General features: G+C 44.3%; 2 protein-coding genes across 2 annotated transcripts; both read left to right on the top strand.

Annotated features, from left to right (window-relative positions):
• Positions 1 to 1304: 1304 nt before the first annotated feature.
• On the top strand, positions 1305 to 7307 carry LOC146765446 (endogenous retrovirus group K member 6 Gag polyprotein-like). The gene has a single exon (XM_085560015.1). It carries the CDS (start codon positions 5530 to 5532, stop codon positions 7291 to 7293), a length of 1764 nt encoding a protein of 587 aa, XP_085416141.1. The 5' UTR covers positions 1305 to 5529; the 3' UTR covers positions 7294 to 7307.
• Positions 7308 to 11013: 3706 nt separating this feature from the next.
• On the top strand, positions 11014 to 16067 carry LOC146765445 (syncytin-2-like). Its single transcript, XM_085560016.1, has one exon. It carries the CDS (start codon positions 11017 to 11019, stop codon positions 12382 to 12384), a length of 1368 nt encoding a protein of 455 aa, XP_085416142.1. The 5' UTR covers positions 11014 to 11016; the 3' UTR covers positions 12385 to 16067.
• The last annotated feature ends 7912 nt before the right edge of the window (positions 16068 to 23979 follow it).

The following is a 23979-nucleotide window of genomic DNA, read 5'->3' as shown; positions in this document are numbered from 1 at the left end:
AGTGGATTTGCTGAGCGGAAAACAAACCCGAAGCTCCGGGACCTTCTTCATCCTTGCCAGTGTGCTCTCTAATCTGCCCGGGAGCAGCCGCGCTGTGGGGCCAGCCGGACTGCAGGGGCCGGGATCCGGGTAGACTTACCTGAGGAACAAAGAGGAGAGTTTGGCAGAGGCTCGATGGACTGAGCTCGAAGAGTGGCCTGTCAGGGGATGGCATTTGAATGGAGACCAGAGGCTGACAATGGCCGAACCCAGAGATTCAGGGGACGAACCCTGGGTTAACGGGAACACCCAGGTCTCTGGGAGAGCCAAACTACAAAAGAATACGTCCTCAGTTTAGCATGATTTTCCACCACCGAGGGGAGAGGTAGAGATTTCACCGCCTGAGCCCGGAGGGTAAGTTGGGTCAGAGCAGGGTGTGGGACCCTGGCAGGTGGCTGAGCTACCTTTTTTTCTTTTGAGTTTTAACCACCGTCCGCGTCCAGACGGGGGCTGTAGCCTTGCATGTCCCTGGTGGCCAGGAGGCTTTTTCTTTTTCAAGGAGGACTCAACCTCGCTCAGTATTTTTGGGGTAACTCATACTGGAAAGATTCTTCTCTTTCTTGGAAAGCTGCCTTTTCTATCCTCTCCTCCCTATTCTGGGCTATGGGGGCAGGGGGGGTTGAAAGGACACCAATGGGACAGAATTGTAAACAGCGACACATTAGCTATGGGAGAATTTTTAACATCCTAAGAGAGGCCCTTCACATCCACACATTTTGTCAGCTTCCAGCCGCCTCAGGCCCCTCTCCTGTAGTTTTCCCCCTCAGCTTCCGTGAAGCTCCCCCTTCCCCCCGTGATCTTCCTCAAACCTCCTCCCTTGGGGATGGCAGCGGCCGAGCCGCCCCAAGCGCCCTGCCAGACACTGTTATCCTCCCTTAAGGGTGGCATTGGCCGTGCCTCCCCAGGTGAGATGCTATGCACCCGGCACCCCCTCCCAAGATGGCGCTGGCCACGCTACTTGGAACCCATTTTCCTGCCTTGACCCTACTTTTCCGCCCACATTTTCCCGCTGGCCCCACCCCTCTCCCAATGGCCCTGCACCATCCCTGCACGAGGCTAGTCCATATTGTGGGGAGATGGGGTTGGATACTCCCCAATCCTTCTTCTGGCTCTTCCTCCGGGGGGAAGGATCGGGAGGGACCTTCTTCCAAGGAAATGGAGTCAAAACCTGGGACCAGGAATCCGTAATTTTGTTTTCCCCCTAAGATGGTGGTATCCTAGTCCACTCCTTACCGATTCCCCCTATTATTCATGACAATCACTAATTAAGTGATTGTCTGATGTTCCTATCCTATTCCTTAATGTACCCTACCCAATGTTCCCTTTTATTTTGCTACAAATTCTTCTTATTGCTTTTGATTATTTTTGGAATAATCTGTTTGTTGAGTTATATTTTATAGAAAGAAAGATCATCCCATTTAATTAATACCCAAGATATTATGCCTACTTTGCAACCCAATAATCAAATTGGAGAAACCACATCGCTGTTCGCTGCCTGCTTCTGCTCTGCTAGAATTTGAAAACCACAAGCATCGCATCAAGAATCCTGCTTTCATCCTCAATACAGAATGTGTTTATGATAATTTAGTACCCTTTATCTTCAGTTGTAATGTAAAAAAGATTTTTGCCCCATTCATTGTAACTATGATTGGTGTATCACTTTCTGATGTCTTTTTGCAACCTTGCTAATTTATTTTTACCTCAGAACTCCCTTTCCTTTATGTTAATACAAAAGAGTGAGCTGCGGGAGTTTGTAATTTTCCCTTCTTCCCCCATTCCCCCTCCCCCATTTTCGTGCGTTCCCCCTCCCTCCGCGGTACCTTGTCTCATTCCTGCATTCCCTTGTCCTTCCCCCTTGCCATGCGGTCCAGTCTCTGCCCCCCTGCCTTCCCCCTCGCCACGCGGTCTGTCCCTGCCTCTCCACCTTTCCCATCGCTGTCCCCGGGGTTTCCCTGCCCCTCTCCCCTGCCTCCCGTCCCATTGGTCGCAGCTCAGGTTCCCCCCGCCCCCGGCACGGGGTATAACTGACCCCCGGTCGCTGCCCCGGTGTCTCGGGGACACACTCCCACAATAAACATGTGTCTGCACCCAAGTCCCGTGTCGCCATTTCGTCTGTTCCCGCGCTAGAACTGAGCTTCTCAGAGCCGAAGGGGAAAAAAGCGGCGCCGCCTCTCTCCCCCTCCCGCTGTGTCCTGCCGATGCCCGCCCGGAGTCGGTAGCGAACAGCAACAGTCTGCACTGTCTGCCGCTCTCCTCCTCTTTTTCCCACATATGCGCATTAGCAAAACTCCGCACCTCCAGGCTTTTCCTGCTGAGAGCACCCACACCCTGCCCATCTTCTTGGCCGCCGGCACCATCTTTGGCTGGGTAGGGCGGAGGCACTGCCTGTGTCTCCTCCCAAGCCATGGTTTCTGCGTCTCTGGCTTCCTTCGCCAGTCCCTGCCAAAAGGATTCCACACGCTGCTGCACCTACGGCACCAGGTCGCTGATCGGTGGCGGCAGGACGGATGGGGAACCCACGGATTTTTAGGAAGGTTCTGTGGGGGGGTTTGGACTCTGGCTCGGGGAGGGGGGAAACACGTCGGGCCCCCCCTGGGTCCCCGCTCCTGGGCAGATCACCCTCAGCGTCAGTTTGCGTTGCTGCTCCTACCCCTAGCTTGGGTGTAACTAATAAACATGTGCATGCAGCACTCCATGTTTCCTGTTCTTCTAGCGCTCCGTGCAGGCCTTTTTCTATTTTGCCCCATGCCTTGAGACTTTCGCCACTGCCTGAGGAATTGGTATCCTTGGCCAGTGTGGCCGTGCATTTCTCCCATACCTCCGGATGTAATAAATCCACGGGCCGTTCAATCACCCCAAGTTCTAGGAGCCTTGCAATAGCAAGATAAAAATCCTTGAGCCTACACTTAATTCCCCACTGCTTATGAATCGCACTCATGACCTTCACGATGGCGTCCATGATGATCACTGGTTCGGGGACATCTCCCCTGCCGAGAGTCAGTCTCACCGCTCCAGCCGCTGCCTCTTGTCCAGGCGATACCCGCCACTGAGTGAATCTTCCCGGCTTTCGGCATCAGATATGTTGCCTTCAGATGAGAAGGCAAGGCGACCTGGTTTCAAGGGACAGCACGGCAGCCCAGCCTCGCCCAGGCCACTCGGTCCACAGACATACACAGACACCAACGTGGTGGATGGTCAAATGGCGTTTATTATCTTATCTCGTGAGGTTAAATAGTCAAGGGGGACTTTGCTATGTCAAGGGAAGAAGGTAGGGTCTCTAGGATTAGTAAGGAGTGGAAAACTACTGGGTTAGGTGGGGTTACATGTCTTGAGGGTTTACATATGGATTACATATTACAGGATGAGGGGGAAGGGTCTTGCTTTCCATCACATCCCGAAAACTTCCGTTCGCCTGTCCCTATCTACCACAGGAGAAGGGAGATGAGGAGGAGGAGGAGGACAAGGAGGAGGATGAGAAGGAGGAGGAGGATGAGGTGGAGGAGGAGGAGGAAAAGGAGGAGGAGGATGAGGAGGAGGAAGTGGAGGACGTGGAGGATGAGGACAAGGAGGATGAGGAGGACAAGTACGAGGAGCATGAGGACAAGGAGGAGAAGGAGGAGAAGGAGGAGGAGGATGAGGAGGAGGTGGAGGAGCAGGAGTAGGATGAGGAGAAGGAGGAGGAGGTGGAGAAGGATGATGAGGAGGAAGAGTACGAGGATGAGGAGGACGAGGAATAGGAGAAGGATAGAGACAAGGAGGAGGAGGACGAGGAGGAGCAGGGCGAGGAGGAGGATGAAGAGGATGATGAGGAGGACGAGGAGGATGACAAGGAGGATGAGGAAGAGGAGGATGAGGAGGAGGATGAAGAGGAGGAAGATCAGGATGATAACAAGGAGAAGGAGGATGAGGAAGATGAAGAAGATGAGGATGACAAGGATGAGGAGGTGGAGGATGAGGAGGAGGACAAGGAGGACAAGGAGGATGAGGAGGAGAAGGAGGAGGAGGCAAAGGATGAGGAGGAGAAGCAGGAGGATGATGAGAAGGAGGAGGAGGAGTAGGACGAAGATGAGAAGGATGATGACGAGTACGAAGATGAGGGCGCGGAGGGGGAGAAGGAGGTGGAGGAGGAGGAGGATGAGAATGCGGAGGATAAGGATGAGGATGAGGAGGATGAGGACAAGGACTAGGACGAGGAGGAGGAGTGTTGTGGTGCGGCATGCGCTCCTCTCGCCGCGGCACTCCGAGCCGTGCCATGCTGGGCGGTGAGGGAAGAGAACGGGCGGCCGCTTCCCCCTGCAAGCTCTGCAGTCTCAGTTCGTGGCGCGCGGGGACAGACGAAGGCGACACGGGACATGGGGGTGAACAGGATGGTTTTATTCAGTGAGCCCCAAGACCCCCTAGGGGGCAGGAGCAGAGGTTTTATACAGAACTCAGGAGGACGGGTGTAGGAACAGTAACCAATAAGGGAATAGCAGGGGAGGAGTTTAGGGCAGAACTAACATCTGGAAGCTGAGGAGGTGGCTAGGATGAATGACAGGGAAGGTTCCAGGGAAAGGGGCAGGGAAAGGGAGGATTGGCAACTTGGAGATGAGGGGGTTAGGGATGGGGGGGGTGAACAGATATTAAACAAATATCAAATGAAAGAAAAACACACCAGCAGATATAGACCCCTTTTAAACCCTGCTTTGGTAAGGGAATAGTGTAAAATGTCCCTGTAAATCAAACTAAGGACACGGTCTTCTGCCCATTTATCTTCTGACCACAGACACTGTAAAACTCTAATGTGGTCAAGAAAGGCTGCAGCTTTTCTGCATGGTGACATGTTTAAATAAATCTGGAAGAAAGCATGCAAGGTGTGCTTCTGCTTACATGATGAAGAGAGCCTGACAGAGGAATGGTTGAACGACAAGGGACATGATACTGTAAAGTTAATCCAAATAGGGAGGGCTACGTGACTGCTGCAAAGTTCGCATGGCCCTGAAGAATAGAAGATGTGCAGAAAGCAGGATATTGAAATTGCTTAGTATGTAGAAGTAGATAGAGAAGAACAAAGGGGGTACTAAGCTGTTCTAACTGCAAGGCCAGCCGGACAGGCATGTATCGATCATAACGATACTTTTAAGATAATAGTACAAGTCACATAGCAACCAATCATGAGCTTGGCTTTTGCAATATGTATGAGCTAATTAACGAAGATATATAAACTGTGTAATCTGTCACAATAAACTGAGACTTGATGATCATGATATCATGAGTCTTGTCTCCCGCGGCATTTTCCTCTAACAACTGGCGCCCGAAAGCAGGGACCTGATCCGAGCCTAAGGCGAGAGGGGTGCTGCGTTGGAGTGCGGGTCCTGCGGCTGGAAGGACGGCGAAAATAAAGAGAAGAGGTGAAACGCTCTGCTCCGCGCCCTGAGTGACCGTAGAAGCGGGCTCAGCCGATACGTGCTGCCGAAGCCTGAAGGAGCCAGCAACGGTACCGACGTAACCATGGAAAGGCAAGCAGCATATGATTTATTTAGTGCTTCTCTTAGAAAAAGGCAGATTAGGGGGATTGACTTAGATAAGGATCTCCCTTCGCTATTGCATCATGCTGAGTCTTACGGCTTTTTCGTTAACCCCCATAGTGTTCATGATCTTTCCGAATGGAGGAAATATGGGGATAAGTTGGTGGAGTTAGTGTTAGATGAGGATAAAACGGGTAAGAAGATGGGTAAGCTTTGGCGGGTAGTTCATAGTGAATTGCTAATGTGTCAGGCAGAAAAGAAGGCGGTGGAAGGGATACGGACAGCCCGGGAGAAAAATAAGGAATATGAACCCTCGCTTTCTTCTAGTGAGCCTAACCCTCCGGTCCTTACAAATTTCCCTGTCCCCATCTCTGCTCCTGAAATGCCTGCACCGCCCACAGATACTAGTGGCATTGAGGTGCTGCCATCAGCTCCCCCTCTACCCCCACCATCGCGTCCCCCTCTGGCAATTCAAAATGTTACCGTAGCACCCTCCTCGCGGCATCCGCCGTCTCCCGGCCAGGCGCCTGTCCCTAGGGCAGATTCTGACCTTGTGGAGGCCATGGCTAAGGGAAGACGTGAGTTATGGGCTGCTATTGCACAGGAGGGCATGCAGACGGGGGACGCTGAGCTCTTCACGGCAGCACAGGAAACCCTTGCGTTTCCGGTGATATTTTCGCCGAATGGCGACGGGGGGTACACTGCGCAGGTCCAGAGCATGGACTGGAAACTGTTGACACAGCTGCGCGCCACTGTGGGGAGCTATGGTATTGCCAGTGAGCCTGCCAGGCAAATGCTTGATTTTATTTTTAATGCTCACACTTTATTGCCTTCCGATGTTAGGGGAATGGCCAAATTGATCTTCACGCCGCATCAACGCTTACTTTTTGAGGCACGCTGGAGAGAGGAAGTGGAGAGAAGTGCCAATTTACCAAGGGCTCAGGGGGATCCTTTGGCAGGGCTTACTGTAGCCGAACTCATGGGACAGGGTAATCATGTACGCTTAGAACAACAGGCGGCACTAGGACCTGACAAATTAAGAGAAGCCACAGTGGTGGCAAGAAGAGCCATAGACAAAGTCAAGACCCCGGGTGGAATTCCAATGTATATGGGGATTAAACAAGGCAGGGAGGAGCCTCTTGGCACATTCGTAGATAAAATAATGGAGGCGTTGTCCAAAGCAGGGGTGGCTGATCATATGCAGGATGCCCTACTTAAGCAGTGCATACTCCAGAATAGCAATCCCACAACTAGAAATTTGATTACTTCTATCCCTGGGGATTGGACTGTCCAAGCATTGCTAGAAAAGGCTGCTTCAGTACCAGTTGGAACTCAGGCACTATTGGTTAATGCTTTGCAAGAGATAGGACAGGGATTACGAGAACAGGCAAGCTCTCAAAATCAGGTTTTAGCCTCTCAAAATCAGGTCTTAGCAGCCCTTGCTCCCCTTCAGGCTACGGCTGGGCGCCCCCATTCTAATACTACCGGGGGGGCACGTGTAAAATGCTACCGCTGTGGAAACTTAGGTCACACTCTAAGGGAATGCGGAGCAACAGGAGTCTGGTGTGGCAGATGCCAATCAAACACCCACAACTCTAACGCATGCAAAAGGAAGCAGGGAAACTTCAGGAGCAGCGCGATCAGCGGCCGCGCCGGGACACAAATAGCAGCTGCAGAAATGAAGCCACTCAGCAATTCCAGCCTGCCACCTGTGGGAGCCTCGGCCTGGACTTGGCAGCCGCAGTAGACACTGATCTCCTAACTTCAAGACCACATAAAATTCCAACTGGAATCCATGGCCCCTTACGAATACACGGACAAGCTATGGGAGGACTCATTATTGGCCGCTCTTCAGCCTCTATTTTAGGCCTCTTTGTGGAACCAGGGATCATCGATGCCGACTGCTGCGGCGAAATCATGATCATTGCTCATACGCCATATCCCCCCGTGACAGTACCAAAAGGTCAAAGGATTGCTCAGTTAATCCCACTGCCACAAATGACCAAAGGATTGGAACCTATATCCCAAGTCCCCAGGACTCCAGAGGGATTTGGCTCAACAGGAGGTCTCGCATTGCTTACCTTGGATCTCAACACCCGCCCCAGGAAATCCTGTCGCTTGATCCATCAGGGACACAGCATTGTGCTTAAAGGACTTCTGGATACGGGCGCAGATACCAGCATTATTGACCCAGGTCATTGGCCTGCGTCTTGGCCCACCCAGCCCACAGCAACCACGGTGAGCGGCATCGGCGGAATGACACTCGCAAGCCGCACCCCAGTACTGACTGTTGAAATTGAAGGGAGACAGGCGTCTGCAGCGCTCTCTATAACAACCTTACCACCTGCTGTTCAATGCTTGATTGGCCGTGATGTTCTGGCACAGCTGGGCCTCGTCCTTACCAACGATCATTCTTTTCAGTGATGGCCATTGCTTGGATCTTCCCACTACCACTTACATGGACTACTAACGAGCCTGTGGTAGTTAAGCAATGGCCTTTGAAACGGGAAAGTCTGGAGCAGGCACATTTGTTGGTTGATGAACAATACAAGCAGGGACATCTTAGACCATCCACAAGCCCTTGGAACACTCCGATCTTTGTTATCAAGAAAAAGTCGGGCAATTACCGGCTCTTGCATGATCTCAGAGCAGTAAATGATCAGATGGAACCTATGGGAGCACTGCAACCTGGGATGCCGAATCCTGCTATGTTACCACAAGAATGGCCCATTTTAGTTATAGATTTGAAAGACTGCTTCTTTACTATTGCTCTGCACCCTGCAGATACTAAAAGGTTTGCCTTTACTCTCCCTGCCCTCAATCATGGCGAGCCAGCCAGGAGATTTGAATGGACGGTTTTGCCACAAGGAATGCGTAATTCGCCTACAATTTGTCAGCTATATGTGGATGCAGCACTTCAGCCACTGCGACAACGCATGCCCGATACCATCATCTATCACTACATGGATGATATTCTGTTCGCACAAGCAACCCCCTTTTTAGACTCTCAAATCCATGATATCCTGCATACCTTAGAGAAGTCTTCTCTCGTCATTGCAGCCAACAAAATTCAATTTTCTGCTCCATGGAAATACTTGGGATGGACGATCACTCAACAGCGAATTACACCACAGAAGCTATCTATCCAGTCATCAGTCAACACCTTGCATGAAGCGCAAAGGCTTTTGGGCGACCTACAATGGCTCAAGCCAGTTACTGGAATTCCTAATATCCTTTTAGACAAACTGCGCCCACTCCTCAAAGGAACCGATCCCTGCACTCCAGTTCATCTGACGTCAGATCAACGTCGTGCTTTACACGACATTACACACTGCATCTCTACTGGTTTTGTGAGACGTCTTGATCCTGATCTTCCTTTACATTTGACCATTTGGAACACTGAGGACCACCTATTAGGGGCTGTCACCCAGCATGAAAAGAAAACGGGGGAGACAGTGGTGCTAGAATGGATCTCACCCCCATTACAGCAAAAAAGAACAGTAACCTCCAAGGTCGACAGCCTGGCAACACTTATCAAGAAGGGACGTACTCGTATTTTAGAGATAAGTGGTTCAGAACCAGTAAAAATCAATATACCCATGGAAAAACCCACTTTGGACTGGTACCTTCTAAACTCTGCACCCCTTGCCGAAGCATTGCTTTCATCTGCAGCTACTGTTAGTACAGGACCCCTTACACCCAAACAATTACAATGGGTAGGAAAATGGACATGGATACAGAAACCCCTCAGAAAGGAGAAGCCTATCTCAAATGCCATTACAGCTTTCACAGACGCAGGCCGCAAATCACGCAGAGCGGCTGTGGTCTGGAAGACAGAACAACAATGGCATTACCAGATACTGGAAGCAACATTTCAGGACAACTTACAGACATTGGAGTTAAGGGCAGTTATTTGGGCAGTGTCTCACTTGTTGGGGCCGCTGAACGTTGTTTCTGACTCACTCTATGTCGTAGGAGTGGCATCAAGGATTGAAGATGCTGCCATCAAGGAGGTCCAAAATCAGCGCCTTTACGAGCTCTTTCTTCAATTAAAGCGCGCCTTAAGGAACAGAAGGGAGGCATATTCTATCATACATGTCCGCAGCCACAAATGGAATGAAGGACTGGGAGCAGGCAATGCCAGAGCCGACAAATTAGTGTCAGTGTCAATTGCTCATCAAGTAGTACTTCCACGGCAAACAATGGCCCGAGAGAACCATGCTATCTTTCATCAGAATGCCAAAGGCCTATCACAGGAGTTCCGTATTCCACTACAAGAAGCTAGAGCTATTGTTAAGGCTTGCCCCATATGTAGCCATCACAACAGAGGAGTGGGCCTGGGAATAGGAGTAAATCCGCGAGGCCTGCAAGCTAATGAACTTTGGCAGATGGATGTCACCCATGTACCTAGTTTTGGTCGTTTGAAGTACGTCCATGTGACTATTGATACTTACAGCCATTACATATGGGCTACTGCTCAGACAGGAGAACGGGCCCTTCATGTGGAGCGACATCTCAGCAGCTGTATCGCAGTTATGGGAGTGCCTCAGAAGATCAAGACTGATAATGGCCCTGCTTATTGCAGTAAACGTGTTGCCCGCTTTATGCAAACATGGAACATCACACACGTTACAGGGATTGCAAATTCCCCTACTGGACAGGCAATAGTAGAGAGAGCCAATGGAACTCTTAAACAATATCTGGAAAAATACATTGATACAGTCAGCGTGCAGGATAGGTTATTGAAATGCCTGTTTGTGCTTAATCACTTATGTATTTTTGGAGATGGGGGGTTACCCGCAGCAATTACTCATTTTGCCTCTAAAGCCCCTACCCCTCCGCAAATGGTAGTCAGGTATAGAGATCCAAAAACAGGGATTTGGCAAGGTCCAGCCAAAGTATTATACTGGGGCAGGGGCTATCTGTGTGTTTCTACGCCAACAGGTACTGTGTGGGTCCCAGCTAAGTGGGTGCGGCCCACCAATGACCAGCCCGGAGCAGAGAAGGAGGCAGCGCCTACAGAGGACGATCTCCAGGATCCTGTATGAACTAGAAGAAGAGTTTCAGATTAAATTCCTGTTTGACTCGGAGAGAGAAGTTGAAGACTGCCTCTTGCCTCAGTTAGCTAGAGACTTTGACCGCTTTTGTCCGCTTGCTTGCTTGACTTGCAATAGTTATGACCACCAATCTTGGGTAAAAATATATTGTGGAGGGTGCTCTCATCGTTGGTGGATTCATCAGCACCACCTTACCTCTGCATTCTGGTGTCTTACCTGTCAGCGCCAGTGGAGCTTTGACTCACCACAGCGCGCTTTAACACGACTAACAGGTCAGCCTATCAGGGAGAGCCTGAGATTAATAGAAAATACAGAAGACCTGGAATTAAGAAGGCTAGCTTGGAGGGTACAGCACTTAGTAGAGAAAATTCTAGGTGTTAAAAGGACAGGGATTATAGATTCCTGTTGTCAGAATGGTATTGGCATCCCCATTCAGTGGCAAGTTGACCCAGAGGAATGGGACACGCAGTGTAGGAGGTTTCGTCATCGCAGCCGTGCTGCTAAGTGTGCAGGCATACGTCCCACCTCAACCTAAAACAAATGTATGGGTCACAATGGCAAATCTAACAGGGCAAGAGTCCATCTGTCTTGCTTTATCTTCTCCAGGCAATCCGTTCTCCACCTGCCTAGTCGGTCTACCATTGGATACATGGCCATGTCCTACACGTGTTCCAACTTGCGATAATTTAAATTTGAATACTACTGTAGATAATTGGGACAGGTGGGTGCCCTACTTACCGATTGCCCCGGCAGAACCCCAGGAGCTAGAGCTACTGGGGGCAGTTGGCATGGATTGCTGTTTGTACTTTAACTGGACAAGCAAGCAACAGAGAATCAATGAGTCTGCAATTGTCGTTAATTCCACTTTGCCAATTTACAGAAACAGTAGTATCTGGTGTCAGTACACGGCCAAAAAGGTTTCAAAGTCAACAAATAATCCGCTTTCTTTGCCCCGAGGAATATTCTTTATTTGTGGTGACAGAGCTTGGGCTGGCATACCTTCCAGAATAAAGGGAGGCCCTTGTTCGTTAGGAAGATTGTCATTGCTGACACCCAACACATCAATGATATTAGACATGGCTCGGCGTCATCATGGCAGCAGATTGCGACGCAGTGTACATAACTTTGCCAGTAACTGTCAAGATAATGTTAGATTTTGGTCCCCTGAGGCGATTATTGCTGCCTCTTTCCTAGCGTCTGGTGTTGCCTCAGCAGGAGCATTAGCTCAACTCAACAAGCTGGGATGCTGGCTAGCTAAACAGACGAATGCTACATCGAAGGCCTTAAGTGACATGCTTTTGGATGTAGACTCAGTAAGACATGCCACACTGCAGAATAGGGCGGCTATAGATTTCCTATTGCTAGCCCAAGGTCATGGTTGTGAGGAATTTGAAGGAATGTGCTGTATGAACTTATCTGATCACTCTACATCCATCCATAAGCAAATACGAAAATTGACCGAGCTAACTCAACAGTTGAAGGTGGAGGACGGATTGGGCTTGGAAGGCTGGCTGAAAGGATTGGGGATTGGACCATGGTTGAGGGACATCATCAAATATGGCATAATAGTTCTAAGCATAATTGTGATACTTTTGCTTGTTTTGCCCTGTGTGTTTACTTGCTTACAAGGCTTGATGCAGCAGCTTTTGCAGAAAATGTTGAATGCACACCTTCTTGTCCAAAAGGAAAACGGGGGAGATGAAGAGAGCCTGAGAGAGGAATGGTTGAACGACAAGGGACATGATACTGTAAAGTTAATCCAAATAGGGAGGGCTACGTGACTGCTGCAAAGTTCGCATGGCCCTGAAGAATAGATGATGTGCAGAAAGCAGGATATTGAAATTGCTTAGTATGTAGAAGTAGATAGAGAAGAACAAAGGGGGTACTAAGCTGTTCTAACTGCAAGGCCAGCCGGACAGGCATGTATCGATCATAACGATACTTTTAAGATAATAGTACAAGTCACATAGCAACCAATCATGAGCTTGGCTTTTGCAATATGTATGAGCTAATTAACGAACATATATAAACTGTGTAATCTGTCACAATAAACTGAGACTTGATGATCATGATATCATGAGTCTTGTCTCCCGCGGCATTTTCCTCTAACAACATGCGTATGCCAGTTGCCTAATTCTGATGTGTAAATGCTTCCTATAGCCTAAAAATGGCAAAGCTTTTATACTTCACCTCACATCACCCTGGAATTCTGAATCCAATTTGTGATAGGAGCCAATGAATTCTGCTTCAGAACTTGTTTTCTTCCAAAAATGAAAAGAAAATCTCTGTGAAAGAGTGGTTGTTCACAGGACTACTGCCTCCTGATTTTCTCTGCATGGTGTTCTCCTTCACACAAACTAATTGTCAGCACTTCGGAACGTGATATACAGCTTCCAGAATATTATAAGATGCTCACTGGGGAAAACATACCATTATTATGAAAGACAGTGTGCTGTCTCACAGGAGACACTTGGCAGGAGGAGTAAGGAAATAAAGTCGGCTTGAAACTATAGCTGAATTTGCAGACTGTTACAAAGCCTGCAAAACAGGAGAAATCCCAGCATGTTTCAGTTATATTGGCTCTCCTATATCATGAATCCCATGACTTAGGAAGGTCTGTTCCACAGTTCACGAGATGTAAAAGTGGGAGAGACTAGATTAAAGTTGAGGAAGAAAAAGCAGCAAAGACAATAGAAGCAGATTTCCTAGATTTTGATGAGGAATATCTAATAAGAATTCTAAAAGCTGGCCTGTCTTCAGAAACGTTTGCTTGAAGTTCCAAATCCCAATAATGCTTCATGAAAAATATTTTAAGCCTTCTATTTAAAGGCAAGTGTGTGTATGCGCGTCTGCATGTGTGAGTGTGTTGTGGGGTCTGCATTGTAGCTCTTCACCTTTGAAAATAAGTTCTTTTTTCTGCTTATGAAGATCTATGTATGGTATGGTATGTATGGTAGTGATGCTGAAGTTATGAGCAATGTAATTGCCTTTAACCTAAAAGAGAACTAAAATGTCCAGATACCAAGATAGGCAGAGGGCTTGTGTGGAAAAAAATTTAGAATGTTGCTCTGAATAGTGACTAAAAAAGGATTCCTTTTCCACTTACACAGTAAATAAACTAGAATGAAAATAACTACTGTCCACAGGTATGACAAAAATAGCTCATTCGTGTGACAACCATGAACAGATGTATGAGGAAATCTTCCCAGGGTTTGCAAAGCACTGCTTGGGGGCACCAGAAAGCATTGTAGCCTGGAATGATTGCTGATGTTCTACTGAATACCACACACATTACCAACCACCAGAGAAGTCAGAGATACAGGGACTTTGTCTGAATCCCTTCCTCTCACCGCTTTGTACATATCAGCACACATCCAGTCCCATGCAGAATTTCCAAACTGAAATCATTCATTGTGCTTCCTCTGAAATGTGCAAGCCATCTGCCACAACTCTGTTTCGGTTTGAGCCATTTCTTTGTGAATAGGTGCTTCTCAAGTTTCTCTTGTTATTTGTACTTTGAGGTAGGCAATGGGGGAGTCCAAGACCACCAACATGCTCTTTCTCTGACCAGATGCATACAGAATTATTTTCTATAAAGAATGGAAGAAGTTTCTGAAAAATGTATTCCTATTTATACTTCTATTGGATTTTTTATTAGTTCTGGCTTGCGTGTTTATTTTTAGTATGTTGAAAAATGAGAATAGAGAAGTATTATATTATGACAAAGCTGCTGATAGCATCAAAGAAAATAATCTGGTTTGCAAAAATGATAAAGAAAGTGTCTATGATTCACTGTAAATACTGAAGTGTATTCAGCAGGTGTTAGGACATATATAAAGTACTAATAAGCAGTATCTGTTTTCCCCTGTGGATAGATGAAATGGTCATTGTTAATATATGGGAGGCAAAAGGACAGTTTTGTTTTGCTTTCTTTTGCTTTTGGTTTGGTTTGGTTTTGAAGATAACTCGGCTGAAGAAGTGGCCTTTTTATTCCTTTGACCTACATGATCTTAAAACTTGGTTTGCTCCCCCGTAAAGAATTCCATAGCCCAAATGGATCCCCAAAACACTCTCCCCAAACACTATCTAAAACAAAATCACTAATAAGTGATGAAACAGTCTGTGTGTTGGTAATGAGATCATCCTTAAAATTTGATTACCTGAGAACTGTTAGGGTTATTTCTAATGGGTTTTATCCATATCTAATGCATAATGGAGGCCAGTATTCATGTTAGTTCAGGCTTACATAATAATTAATCAGGATTTTGATGGGTAATAAATCCAGGCCAGCTAACTCTTGTGACATGCAATCTTTCAGACTACTGAAATACTCATGTGATGGCTGCTGGCAGATGCACTGCTGGAAAAGAGGAAATTCCCTGGCCAAGGAAATGAGATGCAACTGTCCCCTGCCCCCAGGAGGGGCAGTCAACAAATTATTGGCAGAATAGGATAGAAAAGGATACATTCATAGACCATGGGTTCATTCTGAACAAAAAATATGATCCAAAGCAGACAGGAGTTTAAATTAGTTGTTTAAATTAATTGAGGCAAAGGGCATTGTTATTCCTGCTGTTCGTGATCAGCTGTCCAATCCCATTTTGGGATTTTTCAACAAATTTGCTAACTCGTTGGCATCTAAATTTTCTTCAGGGACCTACATTTTCAGCACTTAAAAAATGGTCCTTTCTGCAGCCTGAAGGAAGCTGCAGGAAGTAGAACATAGGCTGAATGTTTTAGCAGCAGAGGGATGTGAGAAGTGTGGGATCTCTTGCCAGATCTTCTTGGCTTTTCTGCACTAAATTTGACTGATTTTTCTATGTTTTAGCCTCTAACACTCTTCTTTGGGGGCTGTGTGTAGCAAATATGTGAGTTGCTGAAGATTCAAACAGTCACAGCAAAAATCTCATGGCTTATTAATCAGGCACATCATGTTTTCAAGACTCAAGTTATTAACCAGCACTTTTCTTAGCTGCAGCCATGCATCTCTTGGGCCTAATGTCCAGAGACAGCAAACATTCTCACATTCTCAGAAAATAAATGTTTCTATTATTTTCAGTGTGGGTAGAAATGGTGAATAGTCTTCATTAAACTTAATTATCCTAGTCTTCTTTATGGCATGTCGTTATAGGGAAAGATCTATTCATCCAAAATAATAATAGTGATTTTTATTCCTTTTCAACACTTTTTCCCCCATAGTCTTTCAGAGACTGATAAACTAGATGTAATGAGTGACCACAACTGAAATGCAGCCAATTTTGAGGTGAAATACAGCAGCTATAAAATGACAAACAATAACATTTCAAAATAGGTTAGGAGAGAACAGAAGGAGTAACAATATATGCAAGAGAAAATTCAGAGGGAATGCAAAAATACAAAACAAGAATTTGGTCAGTACATACTGAATTTAAAACTAACACTAAAATAAGTATTTCAGAGGAGGGTTAGTAGCTGAATGCTCTTATGAATCTACATGCAGCTTGTTGCCAAGCATGCTGATTGTGTGATAAAAGCAATTGAAATGTTTGACCGTTTTTGTTTCACACTACAAATATTAGTAGGAAATATAACTATTGTTACTAGTGAGAGCTATTCTAGTCAAAATAATTAGCTACCCAGGAAGAGAAATAGATGTTGGGAGGATCCACTGTGTTTAAGCCAAGGATCTCTCTGTGTTCTGGCACTTCTACTCCATCACACCTTATCCACAGAGGGATGTGTCACTTATTGACACCAGGGCATAAAGTATTTTGCTGGCTTTGTGTATTATCCCTCAGGATTCTACAAGGAAAATGAGATATCCAATCACCCATAGTTTAATTTGTGGGTATCATTGGAAGAGGTCCTGGAGCTAAGGTGTCTCTCAGTAAATTCTGCCTTGTCTATATTTTCTTATATCCACTTGGGATTTTCCTGCAATTCCTCTTGAGCAGCATCAAGAAGTCTCTATCCAGCCTATGAAAACTCCCATTTGCTCAACTGCCTCATAGAAGCGCATTGGTTTCAATTTCTTACAGCAAGGTAATATTGGGCTTTGGACAATGTAGACCCAGTTGTGTTACTAACCTTTTCTTGGCAATTTTTCTTTATTCACTTTTTGCATTTTTGAGGTAACACACAGCAGCCCCTGGTACAGTGGCCCATGGAGACAGTCCCTGTACAAACATCCAGCTTACAGGCCCTTTTGGCCAGTTGGTCAATTCCAGTGGACACAATAAATGTCCCACGCTGGTCAAGGAAGATGGTAATGGCAGCTAAATGATGACATGAACAGCAAAGTCTAGACGTTGCGTTGAGATAAGACACCCTAGGGCTGCACACCCATCTCAGCCTAGGTCTGGTTCAGCATTAGAAACAGATCAATATACCAAGCACTTTTCACTGAGATGCTCAGGGCACTAAGCCAAAATGAAGTCACAGCCTCAGGAAGATCTGCTTCCCAGTAATGTCCAGTTCCCACCTGCCTCTTTTTTGAGGGGGATCCTGGTAGGCACCCTGTTATAGGGGGAATATCACCAATTCTTACAGCAAGTTTCTCTCCTTCTCCTGTCTCCTGGGCTGGCATTATCTCTGAAAGCTGGAGGAAGGGCTCAAGACCTGGCCAGGGGACAGAGAAGAAGAAAGGAGCAGCTCTACTGTTTATGCAGAATTTAATTTTGCTACATCCAACCTGCAGACAGAAAAAAGATTTTTACCTTTCTTTGTCTCCTCCATCATTAGTACAACAGAATTGGATTTTTTCATATGTTGCTAGGAAGTCTGGAACTATCAGTAGCACTGAGCTTTATGACTTTTTAAGTCTCTGATGTTGTTTACTTCTCAGGAAAAAAAAGCTGACTTAGTTTGTAGCCTGAAATTCAGATGAATACTCCCTGATATTAAAATTATTTTGCTGTTAGTCCAGCTAAAATGTGAGGAAGCAGTTCAACCTTTTTGATAGGCATTATAACCTCCTAATCCAAATGCTTCAGGCTGAAATGTTCAGCAGATGAACATGCACTTCCTAGAAAATGCATGTTGCACAATCTGAGTAGTAGGTGTGGGTGTGATGGGAAATATGCTGCATTGGCATCCAGCTAGCACAAAGTCCAGTTTCATTCTCTGCTGCATTGACATTCTTCAGCTTCTTTTCCACATTTTTTATGTTTGTTCAGACAATATGAATCTTGAAATGATGGAATGATGCCTGCAACCTCCTGAGTAAACTGGTGCCATTGGCAGTTCAGCCAAATGCTTTGCTGTAGCATAAGACTCCACCAGAAATCCAAAGAACTCAAATGTCCGTGCACTCCAGCCCAAGCAGACAACATGTAAATGTTTAGTCTGAGGTATTTTATTATCTTGTTTCTCATTTATTTGAGAATGAACATTTAACCTGTTCTGGATTTTTAACCATTTTTGTTGCAATGGCTGAAAAATATAATGAAATCAATTTTCTGAACCTGTGTCCTCCTAGTCTCAGTGAAAGAACAAAACATTTGAAATTCTCTGTGTTGAAGTAGTGAAAAATTATTGCTGTGGGCTTTCTGGTGAAACCCATAACTTGTGTAAAAAAGCTTTTAAAATTATTCAGGCAGAATATTTTCAGAAAGGGATTTTTTTTTTAACTATTGAGAACTTTATTCAGTATGGACAAGAGAAAACATTCTTCCATGAAATGCTGGAGAGATTTCAATGTATTGGGCAGCTGGGAAACATGATGATGATGATTTAGCTTACATATTCACTCTTGAGTAGCTGAAAGGTTTGAGTAGTGGAATTAATTCCACTTGGAAAGAAGCTCCCAGACTTCAGCATAAGATATGTCTTTCTGGCCAAATGTTTCCTGACTTTCCTGGCAGGAAGTTTTTCTTACAATGTGATGGCTTGAAAGGACGATCTCATTGTTAATTCTTGCAGAGATGTGTGGGTGCTTTTTTTTTAGTTTTACTAGGTGACATAATGATGTCTATCTTAAAATAAATGCTTTTTGAAAACTTCATTTTCACAGACATTTCAGATGAAGTCCAGCTGAATCACTGGGCCAGCAGCCACCCCAAATAATTGAGGCCATTAATTTCAGAAGAATGACATCAATGTTCAGTTTGTCCAGAAAGCAGAAGACTAGATTAGTTACCCAAGCTAAGATGCTGAGTTTCTACTTAGCAGATTCAATTCACTTAAGGTAATTTAACTCAATGCCAGAGTAATTGGAGTACCCAGATCCATACCAAGGGTGCAGTTAACAAACCTTCATTCATCCTAGTGCTAGTAAAAAGAGAGGATTTTCAGCAGCCTATGTAGTTCTGATGTTTACCAAATTGTTTATTCACTAGTGAATTTGGGACTGGAGACCTGTAATTTGAATCACTAATAGCCTTCCTCCTGGTCTTCATCTGTGCAAGTCCATTTTGCTGTGAGGTAAGACTTTACAAATATTTTAGCAGCTGCAGTTAAGCCTGTATTTAACAGGTTGGGCAGAACTGCAACAATAAGTTGTAGCAATGAAGCCTTAAAACCAGCATGAAAGTATTTTAAAGCTTCAACCAAAGCAGGATTAAGAACATGAGCTTTTTACTTTTATGATTACAAATAAGAAGGCTCTTCCTTGTTGCTCAAAACCTTTAACCCTCTAAACCTCTTTTCTGTACAAAGCTATCTCCATTATTTGTATTAGCAGATACACAGGGGTGGCTTTAGGACAAGGGCTGCTTTTAGACAAGGTAGGAAACTTCACAGGCCAAATACGTCTCTTTTGGGTTGAAAGTTATTTTCCCCTGTTGCCATGTCACATGATGGAGGATTGTCCACATTTCAAATGGGTGCTAAATCCTTTCTTGTTACCTTCCCCAAGTAAATCCATGGTGCTCACTTTTACTCTCAAAATCACTTAAATGTTCTTATTTAGGTATTGATTTGAAGGTCTATTCAAAGTAGTGTGTTGTTCATGTGTCCTTAAAAGAGAAAGAAAACTTTTTAACAAATCTAAGATTTGTTGGTTTTTTTAAATGAGAATTTTCTTTTTTTCCCCTCACACAAAACTGAGAAAATATTGCAAAATTGGCTTTATGATTTTTCATGCAAAATTTTAGCTGGCTGCTTAACAAAAAGATAATCAAGATAGTTCTCTGCTTTGTTCTACCCAACATATGGACAAACTCCCTAAAACTAAGGCTTTGTTTTTCCTACCTTTAGAATCATTTCATAGCTTAAAAAATGTAATTTCCCCCCCTCACCCCCTCACTTGTAATGTTTTTTCTTGTGGTCTGAGAGTTAGGGTATATGGCTGTAGATCTGGAAACTTTTTCTACTTATCCCCAAGATCTTAGTACAAATGATACTAACAGGCAACCAACCAAGGAAATGATGATGCTTGGACTGTGTCTTGGAAATGGATGTTTTGAGTGATGCATGGTTATAATTTTGCGGATTGCATTCAGATGTCAGAACTGGCAGTTGCTTCCCCAAACAGCACGTGTTCAAGCTGACAGACACAGTGGTAACAATAACCAGCATAAAATGTTATGGTGAATTCTATATAGCACAATATCTGTGTTTGATTGCATGCAGAGCCATTAGGCAGTGACAGATTATTAAATCCCCAGACTGATACGAACAAAATCTGAATTCAGTCACTGAATGTGGGGAAAGTCAGTGAGAGATGAGCATGAGCACTCCTTTATTCCTTATTAAAATGACAAAGATGTTTTCAGTACCATCTCCATACATTTACCCCGTGTCTCTTCCCTGTGAGCACCCCTGTAAATATCCCTGAGACACTTCTCTGGCCAAGCTCCTTGGGCTGTCTCCCTGCAAACGAAAGTGGAGAAAATTATCAGTAACATATGAGTGAAGCCCCTGAAAAATTCTGAGGCACAGACATGAATAGTGGAGGTAAATGTAGAATTTGATATATTCTTAACCAGAGTAAGCTTACATCAATGTGTCCAAAACCTATTGTATTATAGCTCATATAGAAATGTCATAAGGTAGTTTAGAAAGAACAAACACAGTATTTCAGTACAGTTGAAAAAAAAAAAATAAAGAAAGAAACAAAAAAAGAAAGAATCTGGTTTTAGGATGCCTCAGTTTTTAGGCTGGAGAAAAGACTCGCAACTTCTTCTAAACTGCTGGATGATCCTTCTGACAGACCTGTGCTCCTAGTCTGACACATACATATTCTCTTAAAATATATATTGTTGATATTTGAACAACATGGAGCTGTAAAGGTGGGTGACCCAAAGAAAATGTGCTTGCTATCCAAAATGCCTGTTGTTCTCTCACTTCAAATATTGACATTTGTCTGGTGATTCTTGTTTAGGTTGTCCATGGACCAATTTAACCAAGACCAGTGTGCCAAGAAATAGGACTTGTCTCAATAGGGAATTTCATAATTATTACCACTGTTCACTGCCTGCTTTCAGTCTCATTATATTTTTTTGTAAATCAACCTGACTTACAAATTGATTAGGTTTACTACCTGTATGTCACCATGCCACACTGTGCTACCCTCTTAGTCATCTTAAATACACCATTTTTTTTCTTAATTTATTTTCAGTTAATGTTTAGACATGCATTACTTGATCAGTGTTATTCAAGGATCTGTTTACTGGTATTTTACTTGGGGTTTTAATTTACTACTATGAGCTTGGGGTCAGAGAAAGCCACTAAAAGAAATTTTTCACAAATTATTACAGAACTACAGGCAGACAGAAAGAAATTTTCATTCTAGAAAAGTGTTTCTAGAATGGCTGAGAGATTTCTGAAGAATTCAAATTCTTGTAAAGACTTCCTAATCTTAAAATATGCCTTAATCTGTCCTTATTGTTTTCTAACTTTCATTTTATATATCTTATAGTTACGGTGTCATTTTAAGGGACAATTTAATGGCACAAGAGAAGACACATAGCAAGTGAAAATCTGATTTGATTCCAGAAAAAGAAATTCACAGCAAAGGAGATCAAACACTGAAGCAGGAGGCTCAAGGAAATATTACCATTTTAATTGTTGGAAATATTCTAGATTTGGCTGTGTACTACCTTGAGCAACCTGTTCTAGCTTCAAAGAAGGATCTGCGTTTAGCAGGGACTTGTATTAGATGGCCTTCAGAGGTTCTTTTCAACTTAAATAATTCTCAGATTCTCAGAAAATTCTGCTCTTTTGTCAATATTTTGTGAAGAAAGTTCTAGCATACTAATAATAAAATCTAAAATTTTAAAGGATAGCAATAAAATTTTAATAGCAAATATTCTCTCTGAATAACACAATGACAGAAGATATTTCATTGAGTTGTCATAGACTGAATTCATTAGAATTAGTATCAGGGAGGTCCCCATTGTCTTTTCCTAGCTAATTGGTGTAACTCCTTTTTCTTTTCAATTAAAATAAAGCATCAGCCTCTACCTCCCACTTCTTTTTTTTTGCTGTCACTTTGCCAATTAAGATATTACAGATGAATGTTCTAATGAATGGTTCATTCCACCTCCCAGCAGTAGAATAATCTTCCCTTCTGCATGCTGATGGTACTTCTCCTTGTCTCATTTTAAATCTCCCAGGGTTTCCACTACTGCATTTGCCCATCTACTTATTAAACAACAGAGCTCGGTTTAATGAAGTTTTCCCTAATACCAACCTTTTTCTTGTCTTTTTTTTTTTCCTGGTGATTCTATTCTATCTTGCGTATTATATTAATATTACCCATCTTACTCTTTGTGTTTAAACATTTCTCATTCTTTTACCAGTTTATATGTTATCACCTTCATTTTCCTCTGGGTATTGCTCTTCCCAGCCATTTTTTGCTTCTCTGAAGTCTTGTCATCTTTTTGATCACCGGGCATGTGGAACTAAGAATTGCCTTCAAAGCCCACATGTATGGGAGCCAAGAAGAATTTGGGCTATTTTTCCCTTGCTCTGTGATGAGGTACCTCTGCAAAAACAGGACAGAAGTGCATTTAACTTTCTTGTCCTGAATTTATATTACAGTACAGCTGTAGAAATTTATCATCCACTGTTCCCATCAGGGTTCTTTCAGGATTAGTGCCTCTCTGGGAAACAGCCCCACTGAGTAAGTGAACTCTGGGGTCTAAGAAATGATCCTTTAAGACAGGTTTTTGAAATCACTGGGTTCATATCTCTTATTGGAAAAACAGAGGATAAATGTAGTGAAACGCTCTGTGTGCAATGAAGCCAGCATAATCCTTTCAGCATGTTTAAAATACTAATAGATGCTACCTACATGCTATGCAACTGTATGAAAGCAACGACCATGCAGAGATTTTCACGCAGCTCTTAACTCACATTGTGTGTTGTAAAGGTCATCTGATGGACATGGGACCAAACAAGAAATACTTCAAGCATGTGAATGAAGCAAACAAGTAGAGAAAGGGAGAAGAGAATCAAACTCAGTGTGGGGAGGAGAAAGAGGAGGGAGATGACAAGGAAACGGTAATTCCCCAATGTAAATGTAGGGTATTTACCCTATATAGCTCTCCTACTCAGAGTCCACATGATAAACTGAGAGTTATCCAAAGTCTCATTTCTTTCCTCCTGCTAATCTCCACTCCATCTGACTCCAAACCAGAGGAAGCCTGCTGAGAGTGCATCTCTGTGTCTGTGCACAAAAGGACCACTTGTACCTGCTTACCTTTTGGGTATGTTCTTCATTCAACACCACCAGGAATATGTTTCTGATTAGCTAGAAAAAGAACATGTTCTATTTCACATTGAACCTCCCTTCAGGGAAAAGCAAACAAACATGTTTAAATCAGGAAGAAAAAGTTTACCAATTCAAAGTAGTCTGATGTGTCTCTAAGCTCAAAACAGAAGCATGGGAGGTTTGCCCATCATTATGAATATATGAGTCTGAATCACCAGAGAGGGAGGTCAGCATGCCAGCAGAGCCGTCCCTTCACTATGTCAAGAAAAATCAAGGGCCTTGTGTTAACTGGGAATTCATCAGTCTCTGGCAGTAATTTCCATCCACATCTCTGTTGTCTGCAGGCAGGCAGGCATGCAGGCAGATTTGCAAACAGATGAGCATTTCCCAGGGGATGTCACCACACAGTCAGACCTGCGAGACACTGAACTCAGTGTCCATCAGTCAGAGCCACTTCTATACCTCCTCCTGTTTATCACAAAACTCGTCTGTAGAATCTACTAGATAAAACAGCCTTTGACAAGCCTCTAAATAATAGCTATGCTACAGTAACAAACCAGTCGTGTCTGTTAAAAGCTTGGGAAAAGTTGTACTCAGTTCAAAACAGCATTTTTATTTCCAGCTTTTTAACAGAGACCAGATTCTAAATGATATCTTTTTGCTAGTCTTTCTGGAAGTCAACCTTTCTGACTGTTTTTCTTTGGCCTTTGCTATTCCAGCAAGGAATGATCTTAATAATTTT

The sequence above is a fragment of the Lonchura striata genome, chromosome 24, assembly GCF_050655825.1.
Source record: "Lonchura striata isolate lonStrDom1 chromosome 24, ASM5065582v1, whole genome shotgun sequence".
In the NCBI taxonomy this organism is placed as follows: Eukaryota; Metazoa; Chordata; class Aves; order Passeriformes; family Estrildidae; genus Lonchura; species Lonchura striata.
Note: the sequence above shows the minus strand (reverse complement) of the source record. Positions and strands in the feature narration are given on the sequence as shown.

What these genes read in the sequence shown, in the direction of transcription:
- LOC146765446 (XM_085560015.1), top strand. Translation starts at nt 5,530, where the DNA reads ATGGAAAGGCAAGCAGCATATGATTTATTTAGTGCTTCTCTTAGAAAA.
- LOC146765445 (XM_085560016.1), top strand. Translation starts at nt 11,017, where the DNA reads ATGGTATTGGCATCCCCATTCAGTGGCAAGTTGACCCAGAGGAATGGG.